We start from the raw sequence: 27082 nt of genomic DNA, 5'->3' as shown, positions 1-27082 counted from the left end.
GGATTAGTAGAATTCGTTTTGAGTGGTCATTCTCTGAATAGATTCCTGTAATTTTCGAATTTTCAAAACACTTTAAATTTACTTTTTTGATCATCTATAGGGTGTTTTTTTTCGAGGTATATAATTTCAAGTTGGCATTACTATTCAAGATGGCGAGCGATTTAACAGCTGTCAAGTGATTCATTCTCAGTTTAGTTTGGCAATTCATGAACAGACTTACGCCTGAACAACGCTTGCAAATAGTGCAATTTTATTTCGAAAGTAATAGTTCTGTGCGGAATACGTATCGCGCTCTACATCCATTTTATCTTTTATCACTTCTGGTTGAATGGCTACGTCAACAAACAAAACTGCCGCATTTGAAGTGGAGCTAATCCTCAAGTGTATGTCGAAACACCGTTACATCCAGGAAAACTGATTGTTTGGTTCGTTTTATGGGCTGGTGGAATCATTGGTCCGTTCTTCTTCAAAAACGATGATGGCCAGAACGTTACAGTCAATGGTGATCGGTATAAAGCCATGATTACTAACTTTTTCATTCATGAATTGAACAACCATGATGTCCAGGAGCTGTGGTTCCAACAAGACGGCGCAACATGTCACACAGCTCGTGCCACCATCGATTTATTGAAAGACACGTTTGGTGACCGCCTAATTTCACGTTTTGGATCTGTGAATTGGCCTCCAAGATCTTGTGATTTAACACCGCTAGACTCCTTTTTGTAGGGCTATGTAAAGTCATTGGTCTATGCGGATAAGCCACAAACCCTTGACCATTTGGAAGACAACATTCGCCGTGTTATTGCCGATATACGGCCACAAATGTTGGAAAAAGTCATCGAAAATTGGACGTCCAGATTGGACTACATCCGAGCCAGCCGTGGCGATCATATGCCAGAAATCATATTTAAAATGTAATGCCACAAGATTATCTGTGGATAAATAAAATTTATGTCAATTGAATAATCCATCGTTGTTTTATTGCAAGTTAAAGTTCTATAGCCCTAAAAAACACCCGTTAGTTCTAACCCTGTATAATATCAATTTTTCAGATTTCAAATAGGCCAAGTTCTCCTGAAACGTCTAATAGTAACCACAACTTGGGACAACCTGTATGTGAATCTTCAACTTTAGAGAAAAAAAAACTTCTGCCTGCAATTCTTATCCTTCAACCCGATCTTCCGATATTCCAGGAAGCAGCCAAGAAATTCCTGAACGCAAGGTCACTAGATCAACAAAATTCACACGAATTGCTGAATTTGCATTACAATAGCGTCAGAAAGCGAAAATAAATTTAGCAAATCTGAATAACGGCACGACTATGCCAGTGGTCCAATTTGGCTAAGGTTAAGGGAAGACATGCTATACCTCAATTACATGACAGTTAGACGAAAAAAATGTTGGATTATGATCGATGAGATAACATCGTATAATTTTATGGACGCACGAAATTTAGTGGAACGAAATAGATGAAAATGCTTTGTTCATATATTTCCTGGAAAATAATTAATTAATGGAGTGTTGAATATGACGTGAAATGGGCTGGAATTTATCAACGCTGATAATCTTTCTACCTCCGGTTTACAAATTATTTAGGAATAGGCAATCGATGCAATCAAATGCAGTAGAATTGTTGGAAATTTCGATATATTCATTTCGATGGTCGAAGTTTTCATTTATATTCACTCTTTTTGCCAAACTCCTAGTAAGAGCTGAAATACATTGTTTTACACATTTCCCAAGATTAAAAAAATTTTTTTTTTTAAAAATTTATCAATAAGTTTCTTTCAAAATACGCAGATTCGAAATTCGAAAGAAAAATGGCGTTTTCAATGAATTGACCCACATTTTTGGCAGGAATATGCGCGTTCACTGTTTCTAAAAACCATTAACATTTGGTGGGAATCGAAAAAATGGACTTTTCGAGCACTGATTCCCAATCATTTCTTCACAATGTGTGTTTTTTCCGAATTTTGAGCCTGGGATGTCCTCAAACTAAAATATTGACCTCAGTGATGATGAATGCGTTCTCAAATTCGTGTCTGTCAGCTCTGCCGTCCGTAAACACTATAACTCTCTATCGGAAATACAAAGAAACTTTAAATTCTCTGAGTAGGGATATATCCGTTTTCCAGCTAATCAAGTCATTAATACCAAGGAAAACTCATGACGACTATTGAAAAAAATTGACCCCATATATTTCTGTCGTTTAGATACGATCGGGTTGAAACTTTGCATGTATATAAAAAATAACCATTTGATGCTTCGTGCAGAATTCCATGTTAATACGATCCCTTTAAAGTTTAAATGCGTCATAATCATTGAAGTGTTTATTCTATATAATATACAGGGTTAGAACTATTTAGAGGGCCACTACAGGGATATCGGGAATTGTTAGAGATACAGGGTGGCCTAAATTACAAAAATGTTGCGTTATTTAGTGGTTAGTGTGTTGGTGTTAACAGATCCAAAATATCTCCGATGGTTCTCGAGATATCTCGAAAAAACTAAAATCGAGATTTTGTTTTCTGTATAACTCATTTGTTTCTGGAGATGTAGCCATTATCCAATATAGAGATAATCTTGTGGCATCACATTTTAAATATGATTTCTGTCATATGACCACCACGGCTGGCTCGGATGTAGTGCAATCTGGACGTCCAATTTTCGATTACTTTTTCCAACATTTGTGGCCGTATATCGGCAAAAACACGGCGAATGTTCTCTTCCAAATGGTCAAGGGTTTGTGGCTTATCCGCATAGACCAATGACTTTACATAGCCCCACAGAAAGTAGTCTAGCGCTGTTAAATCACAAGATCTTGGAGGCCAATTCATGGGTCCAAAACGTGAAATTAGGGTGTCACAAAACGTGTCTTTCAATAAATCGATTGTGGCACGAGTTGTGTGACATGTTGCGCCGTCTTGTTGGAACCACAGCTCCTGGACATCATGGTTGTTCAATTCAGGAATGGAAAAGTTAGTAATCATGGCTCTATACCGATCACCATTGACTGTAACGTTCTGGCCATCATCGTTTTTGAAGAAGTACGGACCAATGATTCCACCAGCCCATAAAGCGCACCAAACAGTCAGTTTTTCTGGATGTAACTGTGTTTCGACATACACTTGAGGATTAGCTTCACTCCAAATGCGGCAGTTTTGTTTGTTGGCGTAGCCATTCAACCAGAAGTGCGCTTCATCGCTAAACAAAATTCGCTTATGAAAATCGGGAACAACGGCACATTATTTTCGAGATAAAATTGCACTATTTGCAAGCGTTGTTCAGGCGTGAGTCTATTCATGATGAATTGCCAAACCAAACGGAGAATAAATCTATTGACAGCTGTTAAATCGGTCGCCATCTTGAACAGTAATGCCAACTCAAAGTTATATACCTCGAAGAAAAGCACCCTGTAGTTCTAACCCTGTATAGGTAGAATTTCTAAATTTCAGATTTAGCTGATTATTCTTTTTCTGATTATTGGGGAAACAAATTTTCATATGGATTTGACTTCAAAACCATCAAACAGTAAACTCTATACTCTAGAATATTTCCTTTGAGATTAATCTTGTATTGAATAGACAAAATTGTTTTAGACCTCGAATACTTCATCAGTCATTCCAACTTCATTAAACTGAGAACATATTCGATAAAAATTCGAACAATACACAAAAGTGAAAAGTGAAAAATTATGGAAACCAAGATTGATTGTCGCATTAATTAATATTTCAACAGTTTCCAGCATGGCGTGTATTTAACCAATTAAAGCAATTACTTGCCAGAGGAAACAACAGCTTTTGAGCTCGAATAACCTTCAATTTGACCTTATACAGGCCAACTATAACAAAACGCTCCTTTCTCCACGCTTTGTCTTATCGCAAAGCATTTTTCACTCTGCGAAATGAGAAAGAGATAACATAAATCATCAACTTTGAGCGGAATTCAATTGTTGAGCTCAGCCCAACTCGGAAGTTGAAAGTTATTATGGCGTGACTGGAATATTGCATGCTTGGCTATTTCAGATTTTTAACCAAGATTTTCGATGATGTTCTGAAATACCCAGATATCTCGAATTCCTACGTTGAGCCGGCCTTATGATTAGGTATTCTGATATGGCATGTTGCATTCTTCACTTTATGTATTCACAGACACGTGTAGGGTCACGCTATGAAAACTACAGGCATGATGAAATACATTATAATCGAGATAAAAATTCTTTTTTCTACATTCATGCAAAAAGCAAAACTTTATTGAACTATATTTAGTATATTTGCACTAGTGCAATAAAGTTTTTATTGCACTCATCTGTCATTCTACTTCAACGTGCTGTCATCATGACAAACAAATATTTCAGCCTGAAGGAAATAACGATGTACAGTTACCAAGTACTAGTACGTTTACAGCAGTAACAAATCAAGAAGTGGATTTAAAAAGTACTTCACTACGAAATATTCATATTGAAAATTGCACCAATCACTTTCAACATTGAGGGTAAAAATAAAGTTTGAGTTAAATTGTTCGTAACGTATTAGTTCCTGTTTCAATGCAAATCGATATTAATAATAAAGTATTCAAGTTGCGCTTTTCATTTCCCTACACCTAGTGCCGCACCTCAATAAATCATTTTTTGCTTTTTGCATGAACGTAGAAAAAATGTTGTATGCAACTCGTGCAAAAATTGTTTATTGCACTCGACGTGTTGTCCAACTCGGCCTAACGGCCTCGTCGGACAATTTCACGTCGAGTGCAATAAACATTCACTTCTTGCACTTGTTGCATAAATAACTATTTCTTCAGCCCTCTTTCATCAAGTATCGGACATAGGCCTCTTCCAGTTTTTTCCATGCTTCTCTGTCTTTTGCTGTTCTCATTCATTGCTTGCCGGCTACATCGACTATGTCGTCTATCCATCTTTTTCTCGGCCTTCCTACGTCTCTCGAGGCCTCTAAAACGTCACTTTGTGTGACCATCTCTCCACACTCTGCCTTGTAACATGTGCCACCTTCTGCCACCTATGTATCGTTATACTACTCATGATGTCAGTTACCCTGGTCTTTTTTCGTATTTCGGTGTTCGAAATTCTGTCCCTCAAGCTTATACCCAGCATAATCCTTTCCCTGGCCTTTTGAGTTACTCTCAGTTGTTCTGCCACTTTTTTCGTTATTGCCATAGTTTCTAGACCATAAGTTGCTACTGGTAATATACAGCTGTCGTAGGTTTTGGTTTTTAAGTGTAGAAGAATATTTTGTCCTTAAAAATGAAACTCAGTTTGCCGAAGTCTGCTCATGACGAGCGTATTCTTCTCCCACTTTCCAATATTTGAGTTTCTTTTCCATTTTTAATCATATGCCCCTTCAGCTAAAAATCACTACGTACTTTGTTACCTTCCAGAGCTATACCTATAAAAGAATATAGGATGTCCCAAATTCGTTGTCTAGCAAGGGGATGTCAGAATCCCTTTGAGCTAGAAGCTAGAAGAAAATGAATGGCAAATAAAAGAGCCTATATAATGTTTTTGTTTCATGTTTTAAGCACCAGTATAAAAGAAGTTATGAGAACTTTTCAGTTCACGCCCGAAAATATATCATTCATTTTTTTTCTAGCCCAAACGGATTCTGACATTTCTTCACTAGACAACGATTTAGAGATACCCGATATTCTAACGCTCCTCCAACTTTTCAATACCTTTCCTGTAAGAAAATTCATCATTGTTTTCGAAATTTACTTAAACCTCGGCAATCACTTCTTTATTAGGGCCAATACCCTTCATGAATACTGTATGGGAAAGACAGCAGATGAGATTTGCAGGCTCAGAAGCAGAAACAGCTGAACACATGGTATGCAAGTGCCCAGAGCTGGCTGGCCTAAGAACCATTCATATGGAGAAGCCAGTCCTGGATACCCAAGAGGAACGGCCAAGGCACCTAAGAAAGTTGTCAGTTTTATCAAAGCCATTGACGTCATTCCTTGGGTTTCCATGAATGAGTAGGGTAGAGAACAAAATATCTACATGGTTGCAGTTCTCAGAAGGCTTACCGAACCACAACGACCCTAGTTCAAATAATAATAATACCCTCATAAAATCATCTACTATTTCATCCAACAAGTAGAATGCGAAATATGGGAACACCAGTGATTTTTCGTCTGCTCTTGCTCTGGAAAAGCTGAATCCTTCGAGGGACCATCTGCTACCCAAGCAGAACTCTCTTACCAAATTTCATCAAAATCGAATGATAATTGTAGAAGTTAAGGCTGTTACAAGGATGTGGAAACACACAGACCGACATACAATCAAAGAGATAGACAAGAAACGCTGCTGGAAATCATTTTTCAACTTGAGCTCATAAGAAACTTGCAAAATTTTATAACAATGAAAGTATAAAAAAGATACTTGAACTCATTTATTGGTTTTCAAATATCCCAGCCTGCCTCTGGGCATATGACAAAGTTTACAATTATCCTGCAAACCATTCGTTTTATTACACGCACATATGCTGCAAGTTTTGATATTCGCACATTTCACAACACACTGACAATTTTCACATGTACATTTTTTGGATGATAATAATGGTTGTATTACTGCCACATTTTTACTTTGATGAGCTATTTTACATCTCTGTTCGTTATCATCTTTGATCACGAATGGGTTGCCTTTGTAATTCTCCTCTTTTTCTTTGCATTTTGGCAATTTTTCAGGTTCTGGGAATGTGATACAAGGAATTGGCTTACATTTGGCGTCATTACTTTTGCATATTTGGGGTAGGATCAAGCAAGCGTTTTTTACACACCTTTTGCAACAAGGACAAGATGAGCTGTTTGTTAGTTGAGGTTTGGCTTTCTCTCGAATAGATATGCACTTTCTATCTGGATGATGATGACATATTGTAGGATGCGCATGATGGTGACAGTTCGAACATTCCTCACGTTCGCATATCTCTGTGATTCCAGGAGGGATGCAATTGCTACAACAATGGTGATTGTTGTCGAAACAATGGCAAATGGGAGGTTCTACATGATGGTTCAAAACGCAACATTTTTCGCATTTTCTTTGACAGGTGGCGTTTGGCAAACAACAAGCCTTGTGTTCTTCTAATGGCATCTCGTCATCACCAACTGCCTCTATCTGCTTCACAACTTTATTCAGATGCGATAGAAGGGTGTTTTTGTCGTAACACTCTCCGTTGTAAATCACTAGCATTTTCAGGCTGAAAATTTTGATACTAATCGATCATTTCCAAAAATTTCGTACGGAAATTTTGAGTATCGTGCTTGACAATCAGATAAGTCGAATCTGACAGATGTTTGGAGATTTGATGAGGTATTTCAGTGGCAGAACGAATTATCAACTACCAAAAACGTGAGATGTGATTCAGAAAGTATTTTTTTTTCCGTTCTTTGCAATCATTATTCCATCACATTTAAATTAAATATAAAAAGAGAGTTTGTGCACTTGTTCAAGTATGGTGTTTAGCTTGAATATACTTCAGTCTCTGAACATCTGTGGTGTGGTCCATGAAAACATTGAAAGACCTACTAAACTGTAATTTATTACTTTTTCGGAAAAATTTTCTTTGATTTAAGAAAAGTATAGAAGAATGATGAATTCATGCTAAAAACGTTTGATGACTCACGAAAATTCAGTTTTTTTTGTATCTTTGGAGAATTTAGTATCTTTTAGCGCCCCCCCAGTTAAAAACAGAAAATAAATCACCCAAAACTCGTCCAATCGTAAATTCCAAGCTTCTACCGCATTCTGTTCAAGATTCATGGTATCGAACTAAATATTCAAAACTCCTGGTTGTATTTTACGAAAATTTCAAATATCAAGCAACTTCTACGCTTTCTGACAGATCGATAATAAAATGTCAAAATCGTAATTTTTGTACAATTTTTGTTTTTGAACTGCGCACTATTTTAAGTCCAGAAAACGCATTCGATATTTTATTATGTGAACATCAAGATCACAAGTGTGAATATTTGAGGTTTACGAATAAAACCCAATATGAATCCAAACCAGTATTATGCACCGCAGACTAATTTTATGCCACCGCAAAATGCTCAACCATATTACCAGCCACCAGCAATGAGTCCGAGGGTGCCTGATCAAGTACCAGTTTCTCCTCAAAGCAATCCTGTACCCCAGTTCAATCAGCCAATGATGACTCCACAGGTTCCACCGGCTCAGTACAGCGCACCTCAATATCAATATAACAGCCAGACTCCTAACTACCCACCTGTAAATGCACCTGTTCAAAACACTCAACCATACCAGCCTCCTCCACAAGATATGATGGCAAATCAGGTTGGTGTGGCTCAACCACCGATGCAGCAGCCATACCAGAGTAGCCCACCAAACCAGATGCCTTTTTATCCTCCCCAAAACGCTCCAAATCAAAACATGACTGGCAGTCCCAACCAATATCCTCAAGGTACTTACAATGAACAACCTGCACAGAATACTCCAACTCCCCCTGCTACCAATTTTTATAACCCTCCTCAAGCTGAACCCCAAATGACGTATCCTGCAACCACAAACGCTGCTAATCCTCCACAATATGCACAACCAGAGGTACCAGCTTCGACTTCAAAGCAAGAACCACCAGCACAATATCAAGAACCAACACTCGAAGTGGTTCCAAAGTATAAACCAACAAACGTTGTTGGGGATTACAAGTGTTCAGATTTTCCCAACCTTTTCACTGGACCTTTCCGATATTCTGCGTCACCTGTTCAGAGGAAACCCTTCACCATGAAGGGTGATTCTCATAGGCCAACATCTCAACCAAATCCATCTTCAGACAGAAGGAGTCAAATAGGGCTGAACAGAAATCCCAAGAGATGGGAACTCAGGGGTGGCAAGTATTATGGGTGTTTCACATCGCGTACTAATGGTTTACAGGATAATTGCCCAAAAGCCAAGTGCAAGGCTTGCCCAACTGGTGAACGGAAGAAATAAGAGAAAATTCGTTCACTTTATTATTGTCATGAAATGTACTCAATTATAAATTACATTTTCTCTGATACGAGGTCCAAATAAACCTTTGAAAAGATAAAATCTGATATTTCATTTCATAAATCATTATCCAGAAAATGTGTATTGTCTTCTATTCCTACTGTAATTTTCAGATTTATTCAGGGAGCTCAAAAATCATTTGTCAATTGTCCAAACATCTATCACAATTCTGTAGAAATCAAATATATGACCTAAGAATATCGGGTGTCCCAAGGTGAGTGGCCTATTAGATTATTATGGAAACTATTGATGGTAAAGATTTCAAATTTTGTGGATAGATATTTGGCCATGTAAGGTACATTTTTAAAATAATTTCACATTTCCAGTGTTGCCGGATGTACGACAATTTGGCAACAACTTTGTCATTTTGAATAGGACATCCGGTATTTCTATTTTTTTTATGATACTCCATAAAATATTGAATCTATTCACTCTACTTGTCCATCCCTATCTTCAACGGTTTTTGAGTTATTAATTATTTTTCGAAATTTTTGATCAAATTGGCGTATTACGAAAATGACTCTAGTTCGTTCAATATTTGAGATTTAAGTCAGAAATTTTGCAAGTCGTTAGATATTGATCTGATCTGTGTCACTGCTCTTGAATTATGGTTGTCAATAATACAGGACGGACCAAAAAAAATCATCATTTGCCAAGTTACAAAATTGTGAAAAAGTCTATTTTTTCAAATCAGACACCTAGTATATTTTTCAATTTTTGGAATCAGTACAACACACTCTACAATTTTTCTATTTACGTCCCTATACCTATCTCAACTGGATTCCGAGTTATATGCGTTATATGTGTATATCTTTCTTGAGCCATTATTTATAGAAAAACCTCGGAACAAAACACCTTTTAGGCAATTATTGTTTATTTTGACATTTATGGATTGAACTGATTCATTGATATATCGATCTATGAACCACATAGAGAACATAACAATACAAAAGATATTAACACTTATTGAATCAATGTGAAATCTAATAAACGCATATAACTCGGAATCCAGTTGAGATAGGTATAGGGACGTGAATGGAAAAATTGTAGAGTGTGTTGTACTGATTCCAAAAATTGAAAAATATACTAGGTGTCTAATTTGAAAAAATAGACTTTTTCACAATTTTGTAACTTGGCAAATGATGAATTTTTTTGGTCCGTCCTGTATTATTGACAACCATAATTCAAGAGCAGTGACACAGATCAGATCAATATCTAACGACTTGCAAAATTTCTGACTTAAATCTCAAATATTGAACGAACTAGAGTCATTTTCGTAATACGCCAATTTGATCAAAAATTTCGAAAAATAATTAATAACTCAAAAACCGTTGAAGATAGGGATGGAAAAGTAAGAGTGAATAGATTTAATATTTTATGGAGTATCATAAAAAAAATAGAAATACCGGATGTCCTATTCAAAATAACAAAGTTGTTGCCAAATTGTGGTACATCCGGCAACACTGGAAATGTGAAAATATTTTAAAAATGTACCTAACATGGCCAAATATCTATCCACAAAATTTGAAATTTTTACCATCAATAGTTTCCATAATAATCTAATAGGCCACTCACCTTGGGACACCCGATATACTCACAATTGAATTCAAGAATTGTACTAATACAAATACTACTTATACAAATACAATTACAATACCTAAGGCGAGAGTGTTGTCTAATTGATTTTCTAAGAGGAGGATCCTAGCTTATTTTATCTTTATTCAAGATTTTGTAATAGTAATTCCTTCTGATATTCAAGTTCCTATAAAAACTTTGAATTCTCATGTTATCACTTCTCAATTGATATAGAAATGCCGAAGGAAACTCAGAGAATTAGGCAAGAATAATAGAAGCTTTTTAGTCAGGATTTCTGATCCCTCGGAAATCAAAGGAAACGAAGAATCCAATACACTTGCCAAAAAGGGAGCAAAAAGGGAATCATGCCTTTCAATGACCCAGAACCTTTCTGTGATATAGAAAAATGTACCTATGGAAAAAAGTTTCGAGAAAAGGAGATGTATCTCTCCTATTACTGAAAGATCAAAAAGTATCTGGATTTCAATAAGAACATAGCTGCCTCAAGAAGCACCTAAAGAGATTAGGGTTATCGGAAACTGACGAATGCTGATTCTGTGAGGAGGAAGAAACTGTCAGAATGAATTTGTTGCTTATTTAATTTGTTTATCTTTGTTTTCTAACTTCTAACCTAGTAAGTAATGATTACAGCCATTGAGTAATTGAATTAGGTTATACTTCAACTTAAACATGGTCATATATGACTGACATCATGGTTAGGTATTCAGTTTCATTCTTGCACTGATTCGAATTATTTACACCTATTGCTTCCATATCGACATGTTCTGAAGGGGCATAAAATGATGGAATGTTGGATAGCAGGAAGAGAGAAATGAAAATCAAATGTCAGAGCAAAGTATGCATTTTTCATGTTTCCGCTTCACTGAGCACAGATGTTTTATATATTCCATATGTATAGGCGAAATCTTATCTGTTGTTATTCTCGATCATAACAGGTATTTTATCGACCGTATATTCATGATGGGCATTTGTTATTCAAAAACCGGCCTTCCAAAGCAACGTTCAAGAAAATTATGTTTGAATATTCTATTGTTGAAAATATTATCTATCATCATCGTCGAAATGAAATTTTTCTTTAGGAAGAATAGATGTTTTACGAGATTATTTAATCGATCCTATATAAATTCCAGAAGATGGGGGACTATCAAAGCATTTTATGGGTTTTGATATGTCCTACTGCGATGTATTACTACATTGTATTCGTGTAAGGATCCATTATTTCATTGATGGTATCCTTTATTCGTAATTTCTCCTGCGAAGTGGAACAATAGATGCAGGAAGTTTCAGAATTATGGAATATCACTTTCGGATGTGATAATTTCGATTGTAACAATAAGTAAAACGTCGAATTTTCCATTGATACTGAATCATTTTAAATGAAACTTCAATCAGTTACAACCTATAACTACACTGCGCAAAAAAATTAACGCATATTCTGAAAATCTCAATTTTAATGAAAGTTAACTCTACATTGACTTTATAACTTATTTTTATGTTCTCTCGGGAAGGTTTTGAACGAAACAAGACACATTAAATGGAAGAAACATTTAGGATTTCACCGAATCTTATGTGAAAGAAGAGAAATAAACAATTTTCAAAATACTGGAATGCTGATAAGTGATTTAATACTTGGTATTTCCACCCCTTGCGTTAATTAACGACGGTTCATACTCAAAATGAGTGATCCAATCCTTCCCAGATTTCTCTGAGTTGAATTCCTAAGTCATTAAGAGTAGCTGGATGATTTTCTGAACTTCTCAGCCTTCTATTGAGGTTGTCCCAAACCTGCTCAATCGGATTGAGATCTGGAATTCTTGCTGGCCATTCCATTCGAGAGACTTCAACCTCTTCAAGATATTCCTGAACGATGCGCACACGATAGGGTCTGGCATTATCCTCCATAAAAATGAAATTTTCACCAATGTATGGGGCAAATGGCACTACATGCTCTTCAAGAATGTTCCTTATATACCTAACAGTATTCATAGCTCCATTATCAACGACCACTAGATCGGTGCGAGCAGTCAAAGATATTCCACCCCATACCATAATCGATCCTCCCCCGAAACCAGTAGTATTCAGGAAATTGCACTGAGCATATCTTTCATGTGGACGTCTGTATACAAGGGAACGTCGATCACAATGGTAGAGGCAGAATCTAGACTCATCTGTGAACTCTTTTCCAATCAGCCTCTTTCCAATGGATATGCTCTCCCGCATAATCCAAACGCGCCCTTCGATGGGCTGGGGTAAGAGCTGGGCCTTTTGCCGCGACACGAGGCCTTAAATCATATTCTCTGAGGCGATTTCTTATTGTCTGAGTGCTAATTTGCACCCCATGAGTTTTCTCAAGCTGATTTTGAAGGAGGCGAGCGGTTGCAAACCGTTGTCTCAACGAAGAAACTCTCAAGTAACGTTCTTGAATGGCAGTTGTTACCCGTGGTCTACCCTGTCCTGGTCTTCGGACATTCATACCTGTCTCCCTGAATCGCTGCAACATTCTGGACACACTTGTATGGGAAACTCCAAACCTTTCTGCAATTCTTGTGTATGTCCACCCTTTTTCTCGCAAAACTACCGCTTGGGCACATTCCTCTTGGGTCAAATTGCGTGTTTCGCGTTGCATAGCGATCGAGTGTAGAAAATCAAACGAAAGAAAAACTATTGATCACTAGAATTGATCGAGAACAACTGATTTCAGAATGGAGCCAATACATACAAAATCTGATAATCTCATCTTTTTTTATTCCAGCTGGGAAAAAACATCTGTATTGAAGAAAAACGTTGAAAGTGGATAACATATGCATGCATAATTCTGATGAAAATAATCATCATTGAGAACACCTTCAGTTGTAGAATAAATTTGAGATTTCCATAATGTGCGTTAATTTTTTTGCGCAGTGTAGATAATCTTTTCTGCCAAGTTTGGTCAGAAAATTCCAACGCATTCTTGGTGTCGCGTTTTTATGTGAAAAGTACACATCAAGCAGCCGTTTATTTTCGTTCGTATGGCTCTGAAATTGTAGCCAAAGTCTACTCGAAATTCGGGAATGAATTGAGTTGACGTTAACCGTTCAAATAACGCAGAGGTGACAATCACAATTGTGAACTTTCTGTACTGTGAATGTCCTGACGCATATTATGAATGACATGCAGTTCTAAACTGATTCCAACTTTCGAATCATGCTGGAATCATAAACGATTTACGTCAAATTAGGAATCCCACTATAATTGAAATAGTTCAGAAACTTTTCTGGGGCATTAACACGTAGGAAATTGAGTAATTATTTATCAGCTTAAACTGCAGTTTGATGGATGCTTTTATATTGACTATTAGATTTTTTTCCCAAGTCTGCTATAGGAAAATGATGTAATCTGATCAATTTTGGGATAGAAAAAAAAATTTGGTTCTCTGATACCAAAATTCCTGATCGCAAAATGCACTTAGGGTCATCTTGAACAGCATTGGTTTTGTGTATGTCTGTCTGTTGGTCCCATCGTTCACATATGCTTAGGCGAGACTCATGTTAACCACAGTTTCAATGTATTTTGGTATTGGTATTTGGTCTAAGTTGGACCATAAAAGGTTTAGCTTTTCCAGAAGGTTAAATCTTGAGCTTGCGCAAAAGTGAAATGCCCAGAATCTCAATATTTCGTGAGCTGCCTTTCTCTCTTCAATGTTGGAGCCGTTTTCATAAAACTAAATAATATCCTTGTAAGTATAAGGTTTTGAATTGAAGAAAAAGGTAAGAGTATAAGTATTTCCTTTTATTCGTATTCATAATGATAACCTCATACTTGCAAGAATATCCCCCAAGAATAAGTGAATGGTTGTTGGCATGTTGGCTTGTGACTGTGCCGCGGCAGGTGTCAACATGGAGCGGGGTTTCGGAATGGAGTCATGAGCCACGGCTCTATACCATATCCAGCATCAGCAAGTAGCACGACGTTGTTTTTATTTTGTAATTGAACCCTTATTTGTAAATTTCTCCATATTTTTGAACCGTGGACCAAATCAGGCCAACTAACGTCGGTACTATTGAACATTTCTCTTGCATCACTAGTGGTTGCACATTCAGTGTAGGATAACCTTTCCGGTTGACATACTCATCACCATGGCGATTTGGTTTCAAAATTCCTACGTGGGTACAGTCAACTACGCCAATTGCTGTTGGAAACCTATATTTACTTTGCCATAACTGTTTGGCATCCATAAGTGCATTGTTCGTAGACGGAAACTTTATCCAGTAATTTGATTGCGCCACTATGCTGTCAATTACGGCAGTCACTGTACGAGATACTGTAGCCTGACTTACACCCAGTTCTTGACCAATGCCTTTCTGATACCCAGGATCACTGAGATAGCGTAAACATATCTGCATTTTAAGGACGGATGATAACGCACCTCCTCGAGTTTCAGCATTATTTATTCCCAAAAATCTGTTAGCAAGCCATTGCACATTTTCCTCTTGAAACCGATATAATTTTTTGTAATCACGAACAGGTGTTGATAAACGCTCTTTGTAGTGTTTAATCTCTCTCAGTTCCACAACATCTGCCATCGCTACAACTGATCACTATACGACTGAGTCTGCTACTGACCACACTCGAAATTATTGAAGGATATCCTTTTCATTTAGAGTAAAAGGTAACGTTTATGAATAACCAAATACTTTTTTCGAAGGATATGCTCATACTCTATTAGTATAAGGTTTTACTCGGAATATTATGAATGCGAGCTGAAGGATTTCCTTTATATTCTTCAAGTATAAGCATAACCTTTTTTATGAATACGGCCCAATAGTCTGCTCTTCAAGACACCAAGGACGCATCTATGTATCATAAGACCGTTGATCCTAAGTTGCATCTTACGTTTCTCACATCATCTGATAGATAACATTTTATGACTCCTACCCCAGAGTTTATTACTCTATGAATCCTACATGAATCACGATAAAATATTCTGTACTCCCAATCCCGAACGAAAAAATCATCACAAAATCCAAGTGTCCACTCTCGGCTAGTTTCTAGGACAACCACTATAAATTATGACATTAGATAGAGTTCCAAATTTTCAATAACGTCCGCAAGTTTTCGTGAATCCCGCTTCGAAATTCAAGTAAAAAAGTGCCTTTTAGTGAAAACAAATTGTAGAACGTGATCCTATCTATATTTTCTATTATTAAACCATCTATAGGCGAAATTCGTAAGCAAGATGGCTACTGATTACTATTCTGGTGGTTACGGCGGCCAGTACAACCCTGGAGCAGGGTACTACCCTATCCAGCAACAACCTTATGGTGGTGGACAGACCGTCACCCCGAACACAGCTAACTACGTTCCCAATTTTCAAAACCAACCGGCCCAGCAGGGATTCTACAATGAACCGTACAGGATGAATCAGGGCTATGCGAATTATCCAGCCAACTACGCTCCTAATTTCGGTCAAAATCATCTGCAACAATTCGTTCAACAGCCTCGAGTTACGCAGGAGAATAAACCTCAATCAATTCAAGGACCCACTCCAGTGACACAAAGGAAAAATAACGAGAAACTGCCCCTGGAAATACGTGGCGGTGTTGTCATTACCAATTGTCATTGTTCAAAGAAGAACGGACTGCAGGACCACTGCGGAAGGACTATTTGCAGGGTGGAGAACGAGAATAAGAGAAGGAGACAGAGTATATGGCATGATCCTCCTATGAAAGATACTGATAGGATGGTGCCGACTGGAGAAGCTAACAATATCCTGCTTAATCCTGCTTATAATGAGGCTGGTGATTATCATCAAGTTGTTCCAAGCAACGCTGAGCCTGTACCAGTTGCTGCTTATAATAATTATAACATGTAATTCACTACAATGTTGTTATCGATATCTTGACGTCCTTTGTGCTATGTCTATTCACGATAATAAACAGTTTTTCGACTTCTCAATCAGTTTTTTAGATGAATTACTCTGAGCGAAAATATTTGTTGGTGTAAATATACAGATGGGGACTTCTTTGATATGTTGAAGGGAGAATCGAAAGGTACAGTTATCAGGAGCTTCTGAGCACTAGTCATTAATGAGCCTATTACTTTTTGTTCTCATTTCCCTTTCCAGTTAAATTCCTTTCAAAATTGGAGTAAAAATTTTGTTTTTTGATTGAATATCCCGAAAATCTAAAAGCGTTAGCAAAAACCGTCCAAAATGACTTAAATCTCAAAGTTGAAACATCAGCATTTAGGGAAGTGCATAAAGTAATAAACACAGATAGAGGGAGTATACGCAAATTTTACATGTGCCCAACATGGTTAGATTACGTTGTCGGATTGTGATATATTTTCAAATCCACAATTTTACTATATCGTTATGAATGTTTATATTGAAAGTAATTTATTTATTTGAGTGATTCCCGATTAGATATGCAAATTTGTATATTTGGAATACGATATTTTTCCTAATTGTCGAATTTATAATAAGCAGAATATTTATTATTTTCTGTATCTACCTGCTAAAATCCTAAGTTTGGCAACTTTTGCTCTCCTTGTGTCATCGGTTGTTTCACGTCGTTTGGCGCGCTTGAAGATTTTTTTATGAATTTCTGTTATATTTAGGTATTTATTTCAATATACTGAAAATGACATATACTTCATCTATCTGTGTTTATTACTCTGAACCGAAGTGCATGGTAGATTGTTCATTGATTATCTTGGGAAAAGTGAAATCCTCAACAGTGAGTATTATTACCAAAGGTTGTTGAATTGATTATTGCAGAAATTCGGAAAAACGTTCTCAAATGTGGAAGGAAAACAACTTTTTCACTAAGACAATACTCTTTGACACGAATCGATTAGGACCATGGTCCCCTTGGACGAATTAGGCTTCCAACTGCTTGACCATCTAGCTTGTTCTACAGATCTGGCCCCAAATGAATATTTACTTTTTGTAAAGGGTGTTTTTTTAGAGCTATAGAACTTTAAATTGCAATAAAACAACGATGGATTATTCGATTGACATAAATTTTATTTATCCGCAAGATAATCTTGTGGCATTACATTTTAAATATGATTTCTGCCATATGACCGCCACGGCAGGTTCGGATGTAGTCCAATCTGGACGTCCAATTTTCGATGACTTTTTCCAATATTTGTGGCCGTATATCGGCAACAACACGGCGAATGTTGTCTTCCAAATGGTCAAGGGTTTGTGGCTTATCCGCATAGACCAATGACTTTACATAGCTCCACGGAAAGTAGTCTAGCGGTGTTAAATCACAAGATCTTGGAGGCCAATTCACAGATCCAAGACGTGAAATCAGGCGGTCACCAAACGTGTCTTTCAATAGATCGATTGTGACACGAGCTGTGTGACATGTTGCGCCGTCTTGTTGGAACCACAGCTCCTGGACATCATGATTATTGTTCAATTCAAGGAATGAAAAAGTTAGTAATCATGGCTCTATACCGATCACCATTGACTGTAACGTTCTGGTCATCATAGTTTTTGAAGTAGTACGGACCAATGATTCCACCAGCCCATAAAGCGCACCAAACAGACAGTTTTTCTGGATGTAACGGTGTTTCGACATACACTTGAGGATTAGCTTGAAGGTGGCTATGTTCAACTGCCTGTGTCTGGAACTTATTGAGTGAAGTGTTGAGAACCATTATTTAGACCCTAGATATTCCAAAACTCAACACATTTTATTAAGTGAAATCTCGATAAACGTAGCCAACTTTCAACCTATTTTATTCCGTATAGTTCACAGCGCGAAAAGTTGTGAAATCTTATTCTGATATACCATGAAACGTTATTTAGCTGTGGAGCTCCCTCTTAATGACGTGCATAGGGATAATTTGTAGCATAGGAACATTAATCCCTAAGGGTGAATAAATCATCTTGCGAAGCGCTCTGATATCCATTTTAACATATAAAGCTGACGTGACATCAAAGAACTATTATATGGATAAGGGTAAAGGGTCAGGGCAAAGAGTGTGTTACACAACTAATTGAAAAAAATTGCAAGAGGTATGAAGTTATTCAAGTAGAAAAACATGTTTGCATGTACGTAGCGCTGTATAAATTATTCTGAAAACATTATGGTGAGGCACTAAAAGTGTGTCAACTTATGTTTCTCTTGATTGCAAATGAAATACGTCCTGAAAATTTGTTCATGTGATACGTCTTTCTGTTTGGTTTTTGCTTCTTTCACATCCAAAGGTAGAGGGGGCTTTGCACTTTTTGAGACTAAAAAATGATCATCTGTGAGATGAGAAAAAAGGATTTTCCATTTAAAATTTCAAACTTTACCCCTGTATGTACAGCTATAAAACAATTCGAAAGTTTCATGGTCTCCAAGATCGTAAAGGAATAAACAAGCACTCAAAAGCTCCCGACTCCAAGTAATTGATTTTCCCCAATTTTTCTAGTTATTAGCGATGGAACTTCAGCTGAACGAAAATTAATCAACAGTTATCGAACCTTGGGAAATATCAAATTGAGAAGGTAATGGAAAAACCCTGAATGGGTTCACGAAGCCAGCCTATGTTTTTCGATAACCATATTGGATTTTTCTGAATATATTACCGCATCGATCAGTCTCAATATTCCTAATTGAAATCTTTGTATACGGTTCCCCATATTTTTCATTAGACTATAGTACCTTGACACGGCATGCTCCACATACATTAATTTCTGGTAAAGCTAGGATAAACAACCTGAAGTTGTTCATTTTAGTTATTTTGAAGCTGTCAGTTATGAAGCAGTGAGCTAACACGCAAAGGGTTAATAGAGACTTATGTCGATATTTTACGTAAATTCGCAAGACACGCAATATTATTATAAACATCTAAAGTAGGTAATTTATACTTCGTTTAATTACGTTTCATATCAAAGGCAAACAAAGAAAGTATAATGAATCTATTAGTGAGTATGAGCATTAAGTGCTCTTAGTTTTATATACCTTTTCTGTAGAGATTCATCTTTGCTTTCGAAATAGGCTTCAACTTCGGCATTCCCTTTTTTATTTGGGTCAAATTTCACAAAAACTCAATATCTATAGGATGTTTTTTTTTCGAGGTATATAACTTTAAATTGGCATTACTGTTTGAAATGAGAACCAATTCAACATCTGTCAAGTGATTTATTCTCAGTTTGGTTTGGCAATTCATCATGAATAGACTCATGCCTGAACAACGCTTGCAAATAGTGCAATTTAATTTCGAAAATAATGGTTCTATGCGGAATACGTATCGCGCATTACGTCCATTTTATTTTGTTTAGCGATGAATCGCACTTCTGGTTGAATGGCTACGTCAACAAACAAAACTGCCGCATTTGGAGTGAAGCTAATCCTCAAGTGTATGTCGAAACACCGTTACATCCAGAAAAACTGTCTGTTTGGTGCGCTTTATGGGCTGGTGGAATCATTGGTCCGTACTTCTTCAAGAACGATGATGGCCAGAACGTTACAGTCAATTGTGATCGGTATAGAGCCATGATTACTAACTTTTTCATTCCTGAATTGAACAACCATGATGTCCAGGAGCTGTGGTTCCAACAAGACCGCGCAACATGTCACATAGCTCGTGCCACAATCGATTTATTGAAAGACACGTTTGGTGACCGCCTAATTTCACGTTTTGGACCTGTGAATTGGCCTCCAAGATCTTGTGATTTAACACCGCTAGTCTACTTTCTGGGGCGCTGTGTGAAGTCTTTAGAATATGCGGATAAACCACAAACCCTTGACCATTTGGAAGACAACATTCGCCGTGTTATTGCCGATATACGGCCACAAATGTTGGAAAAAGTCATCGAAAATTAGACGTCCAGATTGGACTACATCCGAGCCAGCCGTGGCGGTCATATGCCAGAAATCATATTTAAAATGTAATGCCACAAAATAATCTCGCGGATAAATAAAATTCATGTCAATCAAATAATCCATCGTTGTTTTATTGCAATTTAAAGTTCTATAGCTCTGAAAAAAACACCCTTTACTTCAACAGTCAACACTTCAATATCTTTTTGTGGAAAGATTCGTCTTTGCTTTAGAGATAGACTTAAACTTCGGTAATCACTTCTTCAATAGAGGCAAATTTCTCTTCCTGGGGCTTTTTTTTAGGTCTGCAAAAAGCCAGTAATGACTGGAGCATTCACCTGGAGGATAAGTTAAGTGGTCAATCAGTAATATGTTCAGTTTGTGACAATTATCATTATCTAGGTGTAAGAGACTTTCTTCTCTGCATTTGAGGACGTTTTTTCTTTATTTTTGCAATCAATAACCTTATGAAACATTCATTGTTGATAGTTTAACCTTTGTCAAGAAAGTCAATGAACAATGAATGACTTTCCCGGGCAGCTTTCCACTTAACTGATGCTGTCTTTGACTCTTTGAGTGTGAAAGTTTTGAAATTGAGTAAGCTATGAAAAATACGCTACCGTTGTAGGAAAAGTCCTTTTCTCGCTCGTGTGTCTGCGGTATTCGTCTTTCAGGCTCGTGCCAGGTTCGCTTTAGTCTCTTTATAAGCAACTTGAAAGTTATTATTATGTTTATTACGAAAAAGACGAGATGAATTTGAGACCTACATATAAACTCCCATGAAGTATTTACAATAATCGTTGCTTTTGCGTACAGTTGTAACTATTTTGTAGTATTAAACTTCCAAGACGTATATGTCATTCATAACTTATACAACATGCTGTAAAAGATCAATACTTACACAGTAAAATGGTAGAAAAAACACAACCAACCGCCCGGATGTTCGAGAAACACATATGTTCGTTCTTGGAAGGTTTTACCTTTCTTATGGTGAAAAACGTATTTGGCCTTGAAGGCCTGGTCAATGGGAAGGTATATGGGATAGTAGGGATCGGGAACACCTCTCGGCGTGTCGGACGGTGCTTCTGGGTCATCCTCGTCGACTATGTCCTCTGGCTGGATCACATCAGTGAATTTGTGGTTTCTGCTGTATCTTGGATGCTTGCGTTTGAGTGGTGTTGGAACTCTTTTATGGTGGGGTTCGACGAATCTATGTCCTTTTCTGATCCTCTGGAGAAACGGTAATCTTTCAGAAAATTCTTCCGTCAGCTCGTCTTCGCTGTTTGCTGTTTTGAACCTTGAAGAGAAAACAAAAATGAAAAATATGGCATAACATTTGCAGTAGAAAGACGAATTGATCATTTTGGGAATAAGAGAAAAGCATTCGGAGGAAAAAAGTACACAACCGAACTATACATACAGGGTGTTCCAACATTGACTAGACGCCTAATTTCGGTTAACCGCGGAGACTTTCGAACTCAGTATCATTTGACTCCATTAGAGCTACATTCTCGAATTGTTTGGAAATACAGAGTGTGTAGATGAAGGTGTACCAAACATGTTTTTTATGGAACATTTTGTTTTTTATTGAATTTTCAGATCTGATGGAATAAATGAATCCAAGTTTGCTGGGAGCATTATATTTTTAAAACTTACAGATCTTGAGATATTTCTCTATATTTCATTTCTTCATAGCCATATGGAATCAGCCCGATATTGAGATCAATTGATCAATGATCATCAAAAGTCAGTTTTTATCTCCGTTCTTCTAGTAGTTATTCACTCTTAAAACCAAATTCAAGTAAATTCAATCATCTTGAATGAAACTTCATTGCTAGAATATTTATACTATCTACGTTGACGAAAAATCTTAGATGAAAACAAATTAAAAAGAGAGACACACTGAATCGTAGAAATTCATCCAATCGAATGATGCAACTTTGTGCATATTTTTCCTTCAATAAGAACCAGCTTATGTTAAATGCTTTCTTTTCAGGTTGTCTGGGTCAATTAACTATCCATGTTTCTAATTGTTCTCTAGAAAGACTTCTCACATTTCCTTAACCAAATGTATCCCTCTGAGATTACTGGAATAAAGAAAATAATTCCCCTTCGTCCTCTTAGAAAACGTAATGATAGACAATTTCATCCTATATGGTAGAGTAGGTTTTTATGCTCGAACTCTGGGGCCCGACTTTCTTTTGACTTTAGTGACCAACGAACTGAAGGTAATTTCCCTGTCAGGTTTCACTTCCGAGGGTCGCTTTAAATGTGAACTGAGAGATGCGGAACCACAGACATTTCAATTCCTAGAGAAAAGGATATTTGATCCTGCTCTATATTCTTTGTGCACAATATATCATTTGTCAACTTAAGTTTTCCAATTTGCTGCGATGTTCGAGAATCCTTAAAACATTTTCCATTCAGGTAATAACGTCGAGGAAGGAGTAGTAACGAAATTATGATTTGTGAATTATGAATATCTATGTTTCTCACCAAATGTCCAGGGTTTAAAGCTCTCTTTTAACGCGTTGAATATTTTGATGTATCACAATTTTGTTTGGTCATTCATAATTTCGAAACTATTCTGTTCACTAAATTATAAATTTCAGAGGATTCTGAGTAGTCGAGTCTCATGTCTTTTGATTTGATTTTCATTTTGTCAATTGTGGGGAAAGGGTAATCATTATCTATACAATATGTTGCAAAGGTGGAGATTTGCTAATTTAGTTTCGAACTAAAGTCCAATGTATTTCATATTGCAAGTTGAACATGTTAACACATTAACTCCTGATTTACTGTTTTAATGTGTTTATAATGTAGTATTCAGCAGGTGCACCTTTTTGTGTCATATTCCACCCTAGCCCTAACTGTCTTCTTGTCACCTGCTCTTCTCATATTACTAGCCTTACCGAGACAAAATATATGTGTTTTCGATTAACTCATTTCCCTGGCGCCCAAATAAGTATCAATTTACCTTTGCTCGTTTCAAATTACAGAAGGAGACTCAGATTTCATAACTGAATATTTATGTCCCAGTTTTACCTGATTCGATATGTCAAAATGAATTTCGATTTCAACCGTTCGTAATAATACTGTAAACAAGTGGAAATATGTATACACCTTGAATTAGGGAAATGGCTTCTCTTATTCGCTAAATAAATTCCAATTTCACTAATATAACCGTTTGATGTTTATGGTTTCAGTTTGGTAGGTAGTTAGGTAGCTAATTGAATAAAAAATAAGAATAACAAATTGACAAATGCGCTGGTTTGATGTTACTTCAAGTAAAGGACTAGTGCACAATATATAAAAGAGTTTTTTCTGTTTCTAGGTACTGATAAAATTGGTCGAAGTTTGAATATATTAGCAATATACAGAATTGGCTTGTTATTGTAAATATTCAATGCTAGGAACAGAAATCCCAGTAGATGAATAAAGATAGTATGATGTTATCATTCGAACAATTCCCTTTCTAACATAGCTTTGAGGAAAGGGGAGTATACGTAGATGTGTTCAAAATGATTCAGTCTAGATTATCGGAATTCTGACTTAAAAGAGTGATGTATTCTTATATTTATTTTACCATGTTTTCACAGTGTCGTCATTATTGCAATTTTTTAGTATATTGTGTTTATTTTTTTGAGACTAATATCAATGGCTATTGAAAGAGTGTGGAGGCTCTAGAGAGTAAAGAACGATTCGAAGGTGAACAAAATATTGCTTATGAATTCGTGACTTTCTAGAATTTTCATAACCTCACAAAATTCTATTCGAAATAGGAAACCACATACCAACTAGGAAATAAAACATTGTGAAATGTTTTATTGTTGATTTCTTCATATCAAAATGAAAATGCAGTAGCTAAAATTGGAGTTACCTACTCACTTGTAATTTGGCTGTTTAGCATCACAAAGAAGACGAAGATAAAACGCTCCACCTTTTCCTTCAACAACATTTACCTACTTCGAGTCAGAAATAAGTTTACGCTCAACATATTTCCAGAACTTTCTTAGCATATCCAGACATCCACTAATGTACCTACTATTATGAATTTAAGAACCCCTCTTGAAATATCCAGAGCTAAGTTGCTCTTTCACTTCTCATGAGGATTAGAGTGTTGTATTCGATTCTTCGTTCAGGAGTTCACATCGTTCTTTTCATTTCTCAACGTCAGTCCAGTAACTGGCTTCGAACATGTTATCTCTTGAATCGGGATTCCGTTGAATGAAGGCTCTTTCAGACCCTTCTTTCACTTCTCAGGCCGATAGATGTAAGCTTCAATACGGGAATTAGAAATAATTGCCCAAGCTGCTATTTATTTCCTACGCAATGGAGGTACTAGACTCAATTGTACAAATTTTGTGACTATTCCCAAGTTTCTAGGACAGGTCTTCCAACTTTTTTGAAGAAAGGCCTACTAGTTTCAACTTTGATTTGAAGTCTTAAACAGGACTCTGAAATGGAACGAGAACTACAATACAATTTTCATGTCAGAAACTCCACCTGATATTCCTATCATAATAAGAGATGGAATGGAATTCAGTCAAGATGCTTGAAAAACAAGTGTTGGGATCACACCAATTTATTATCGATAAGTAAATAATCGGTATCCCTCCCTTTCCTCACCATAGTAACCGCCATAGTTACTATGGCGATGAGATCGTTAACGTATCAGTCGATAATGAATTAGTAAGATCCCACCACAGGTGATGTAGAATTATCTATTATTACATACATATCAAATGATGGATAACAAACATGTTGTGGTCAAATTCAAATTAATAAAAAAGAGCCATATTCCAAAGGGTGTTTTTTCAGAGCTATAGAACTTTAAATTGCAATAAAACAACGATGGATTATTCGATTGACATGAATTTTATTTATCCGCAAGATAATCTTGTGGCATTACATTTTGAATATGATTTCTGGCATATGACCGCCACGGCTGGCTCGGATGTAGTCCAATCTGGACGTCCAATTTTCGATGAATTTTTCCAACATTTATGGCCGTATATCGGCAATAACACGACGACTGTTGTCTTCCAAATGGTCAAGGGTTTGCGGCTTATCCGCATACACCAATGACTTTACATAGCCCCACAGAAAGTAGTCTAGCGGTGTTAAATCACAAGATCTTGGAGGCCAATTCACAGGTCCAAAACGTGAAATAAGGCGTTCACCAAACGTGTCTTTCAATGAATCGATTGTGGCACGAGATGTGTGACATGTTGCGCCGTCTTGTTGGAACCACAGGTCCTGGACATAATTGTTGTTTAATTCAGGAATGAAAAAGTTAGTAATCATGGCTCTATACCGATCACCATTGACTGTAACGTTCTGGCCATATTCGTTTTTGAAGAAGTACGGACCAATGATTCCACCAGCCCATAAAGCGCACCAAATAGTCAGTTTTTCTGGATGTAACGGTGTTTCGACATACACTTGAGGTTTAGTTTCACTCCAATTGCGGCAGTTTTGTTTGATGACGTAGCCATTCAACCAGAAGTGCGCTTCATCGCTAATCAAAATAAAATGGACGTAGTGCGCGATACGTATTCCGCACAGAACCATTATTTTCGAAATAAAATTGCACTATTTGCAAGCGTTATTCAGGCGTGAGTCTATTCATGATATGAATTGCCACACCAAACTGAGAATAAATCACTTGACAGCTGTTAAATCGGTCGTCATCTTGAACAGTAATGCCAACTTAAAGCTATATACCTCGAAAAAAAACGCCCGTTAGAAATATTCATCGGACAAAATTCATTTCTTGAACTAGTAAAAAGATAATGAATACAGGTTCAATGTCGAATGTTTCTCATTTCACATTCGAAGCAGAGGATAACAGCTAGGTCTCGCTCATTTCGCTACTTTTCTGCACTCGAAGCGATGCAGATCTCAGCCTCTGGCATTTTTCGCAATGTTGCAATTCCAGCAGATGTTTCTCTCAACAACTCGAACGCACTGATCCATTATTTGTTTGGTTCAGTTTCAATTTGTGGGATCACTAGACATCTGTTACTGTTTCATGAAAATACAGGAGTTTTGTGAAAGGTTGTAACATCGTGATGGCCTTTGAATGTTCTTTAATGCTTTCCATCGCTGCTGGCAAATATAATCAATTTACAATTCAATTCTATCCGTTACAGGTGAATTGAAAATATTCCAGAGATGTCATAATCCATAGGGTATATAAAGGGTGTTTTTTTTTAGAGCTATAGAACATTAAATTGCAATGAAACAACGATGGATTATTCGATTGACAATTTTATTTATCCGCAAGATAATCTTGTGGCATTACATTTCAAATATGATTTCTGGCATATGACCGCCACGGCTGGCTCGGATGTAGTCCAATCTGGAAGTCCATTTTCGATGACTTTTTCCAACATTTGTGGCGGTATATCGGCAATAACACGGCGAATGTTGTCTTCCAAATGGTCAAGGGTTTGTGGCTTATCCGCATAGACCAATGACTTTACATAGCCCCACAGAAAGAAGTCTATCGGTGTTAAATTACAATATCTTGGAGGCCAATTCAAAGGCCAAAACGTGAAATTAGGCGGTCACCAAACGTGTCTTTCAATAGATCGATTGTGGCACGAGCTGTGTGAAATGTTGCGCCGTCTTGTTGGAACCATAGCTCCTGGACATCATG

At 36.9% G+C, this 27082-nt stretch overlaps 1 protein-coding gene across 3 annotated transcripts in view; it reads right to left on the bottom strand.

Moving 5' to 3' along the window:
- Positions 1-27082, bottom strand: part of LOC123684398 (potassium voltage-gated channel subfamily KQT member 1) — an 87642-nt gene that overhangs the window by 26874 nt on the left and 33686 nt on the right. For 2 of the 3 annotated variants that reach the window (XM_045623643.1, XM_045623644.1), the window contains exon 4: positions 21320-21715. The exons of the other annotated variant lie outside the window; for it this stretch is intronic. In XM_045623643.1, coding sequence (XP_045479599.1) covers positions 21320-21715 — 396 coding nt within the window. The remainder of the gene's footprint in view (positions 1-21319; positions 21716-27082) is intronic. 3 annotated transcript variants of the gene reach the window in all.

Source organism: Harmonia axyridis, chromosome 7 (genome assembly GCF_914767665.1).
Source record: "Harmonia axyridis chromosome 7, icHarAxyr1.1, whole genome shotgun sequence".
Classification (NCBI taxonomy): Eukaryota; Metazoa; Arthropoda; class Insecta; order Coleoptera; family Coccinellidae; genus Harmonia; species Harmonia axyridis.
Note: the sequence above shows the minus strand (reverse complement) of the source record. Positions and strands in the feature narration are given on the sequence as shown.